The sequence below is a fragment of the Drosophila pseudoobscura genome, chromosome X (genome assembly GCF_009870125.1).
Source record: "Drosophila pseudoobscura strain MV-25-SWS-2005 chromosome X, UCI_Dpse_MV25, whole genome shotgun sequence".
Classification (NCBI taxonomy): domain Eukaryota; kingdom Metazoa; phylum Arthropoda; class Insecta; order Diptera; family Drosophilidae; genus Drosophila; species Drosophila pseudoobscura.
In genome coordinates, this window is record NC_046683.1 from 9418312 (window position 1) to 9420704 (window position 2393).

The 2393-nt window shown below is 42.0% G+C and overlaps 1 protein-coding gene across 1 annotated transcript; it reads right to left on the reverse strand.

The window, feature by feature from the left end:
* Positions 1 to 301: 301 nt before the first annotated feature.
* On the reverse strand, positions 302 to 937 carry LOC6901636 (uncharacterized). The gene is made up of 2 exons (XM_002134270.3): positions 651 to 937; positions 302 to 595 (listed from the first exon to the last, which is right to left on the reverse strand). The coding sequence occupies exons 1-2, from the start codon at positions 825 to 827 to the stop codon at positions 335 to 337; spliced, it is 438 nt and encodes a 145-aa protein (XP_002134306.2). The 5' UTR covers positions 828 to 937; the 3' UTR covers positions 302 to 334.
* Positions 938 to 2393: the final 1456 nt, after the last annotated feature.

Below are 2393 nucleotides of genomic sequence, written 5' to 3' on the forward strand. Positions count from 1 at the left end.
TAAAAATAAATAACATATAATTAGCTAATATAAGAAAAAGAAGATCAGCAAAAGATATTGTATTCGTATATGAATGTATATGTACAATAAAATTTGTTCATTGTGTTAAATAAAATTGATGGATCTGTGTACACTACTCGTCTCGGATCGGCTCGGGGCATCCTGATCCAGTATCTGTACTCTTTGAGGGTCTTTGGGGGTCGGAGAGTTTTCCATTTTAATGATCTTTGAAGCATTGATCCTTGGCCGTTCGCTCCTATGATGCAAAGTTTCCAGAAGCTACATCAATTACCGAAAAAACTGTGTTAACTTGTCCACCAAAAAGGTTTTTTATTTATTTTGCGTATTTCACCAACACGGTGAAATAACAGGATTTATATTCGAGCAATGGGTCATCGTCCCGCTTGAGCTGGGGCTCTTTTTTCTCGAAGCGTCTCCATTGCATGCCTTCCACCTTGAACTCGGCCGTGTACTTGGCCTGTCCGCGCTTTGCCAGCTTGCGGAAGGCTTTCTTCTGCTGGGCCCACACCAGACCCTTAGACTCCCCGCGCCTCACACGCTCCAGGTCAGCGATACGAGCAGCCAGGTACTGCTCCTAAGGGGAGGACACGCGATAAGCCAACGAAATTCACTGCTCGAATATACTGTACCCTCTCGAACTGCAGCTTCTCGGTGGGAGTCAGCCCCTGCCAGGCGTCGGCGGCTTTGTTGATCAATTCGAAGGCATACATGCCGTCATTGCCAAAGGCTTCGCGAAAGTCCTGAATAAAGTTTAAGTGGTCGCTATTGCTAACCAAACTCAAAGTATGGTAGGCGATGGCCGCCATCGTCAATAAAAATATTACAAGCAAATAAATTGATTTACAAAATTCGACTTGAATATCCGTAAATTTGGATGTTGATGTTAGCAGTTAGTACAATGAAATGAATGAGAATGGGAATACAGTAAGTCCCACAACGATTTGTGACAACCGGCCTCCTTTTCGTTGTTAAACGGATACTCGTCGTGTTTGACAGGTACATATGTATGTATATCTAGAGAAACATATACTCGTACTCGTCCTTGATGGCTCATTAAGATTTACAAAGAGATTCAGTTGGCCAACATCCTGAAACAGTCTCCATGGAACAGTCCCCATTCTCATTTCAAGTAGTCTGCAAAGGGCTTTGGTCACAATTTCCCACAATTTAATACCATACATACCACCCAGAAATGCGTTAATGATCAATTAAATTTAATCTTAAGGTAAAAAAACCCTCGAAAAATATGCAAAATGCTCTTTTGCGGCATATGAAGAAATCTCATTATCTCGACATCACCCTGCGCTGCCCCATCCATCCGGAACTCGTTAGATTTATATTTTTTCGTTAACAAATTTCAATTTTTTGCATCCAAGCAGCAGGCATGCAATAAGGCCATCAGTCCATCAGCTCCAAAAAAATTGATGATCAACATTATCCTTAATGCAGTGTCACGTCAGTGCCCCCCACGAAGAGGGTGGGCGGAGGTGGCATGCAAATGAAAGTACGAGTGGCGGCGCAAATGCATATAAATTTCATGTCCTCTGGTCACATATTTTTTTCATAGCTTTCGTTCATTTTCATTGAAGTTTTGTGGCATGGAAGGGCAAAGATGCAAGTTGCAAAATATTTTATACCTCTCTTCATCGTTCACTCTTTTCCACTCCAGCCACTATCTCTTCCCTCCTCCCTGTCAGGTCATGAATTTTATTGAGTGAATTGTGCGGAGAGACCCCACGACCAAGGGACTAGGAACTGGGGACAATGGAGAGACAAGGCAGAGGAGACAAAAGTTTGTCAATTGTTCAGTCACTTTGTCTCTTGACACTTTCAATGATGGCCATCTCCCCCCTCTTTATCTTCTTGCACCCACTGAGTGCTCGGAGTTTTCATTTAAATATCTTCGTTTATTCTATGAAAGCACGCGCAGCATTTAATTGGAAAATCTGCAAAGCAAAATGGAATCAAATGGTTGGTGGTTCTTTATTGGTTTTCCATTTCTTGATCAGAATATAAGCACCCCAAATAAAGCCCATCAATGTAACGCTTCTGTTGAAACCAATACAAGTTCAGTGTATACTGAAAAGAGTCTTTGCGGTTTTAGGAGGAGGTTGGCTTCGTTGATGGTTAAGAAGAACATATGTAGATACCCAAGGTAGAACTCGGTAACTCGGTAACAAAACAGAAGCGAATCACAAAAGAAAGAGCAAAAAGCGAAGCCCATGGGCAGCACTGGCAGAAGGTGGCCAAGGCGCCAGCGATAGATTTGTGGTAAAACTCTGTGGACAGATGATGCAATAAATGAAAGCGAAAACATGCAAAGAAAAGCATAGAATATTGTATTAATCAAAGGAATTTTTAAATTCCGAGTC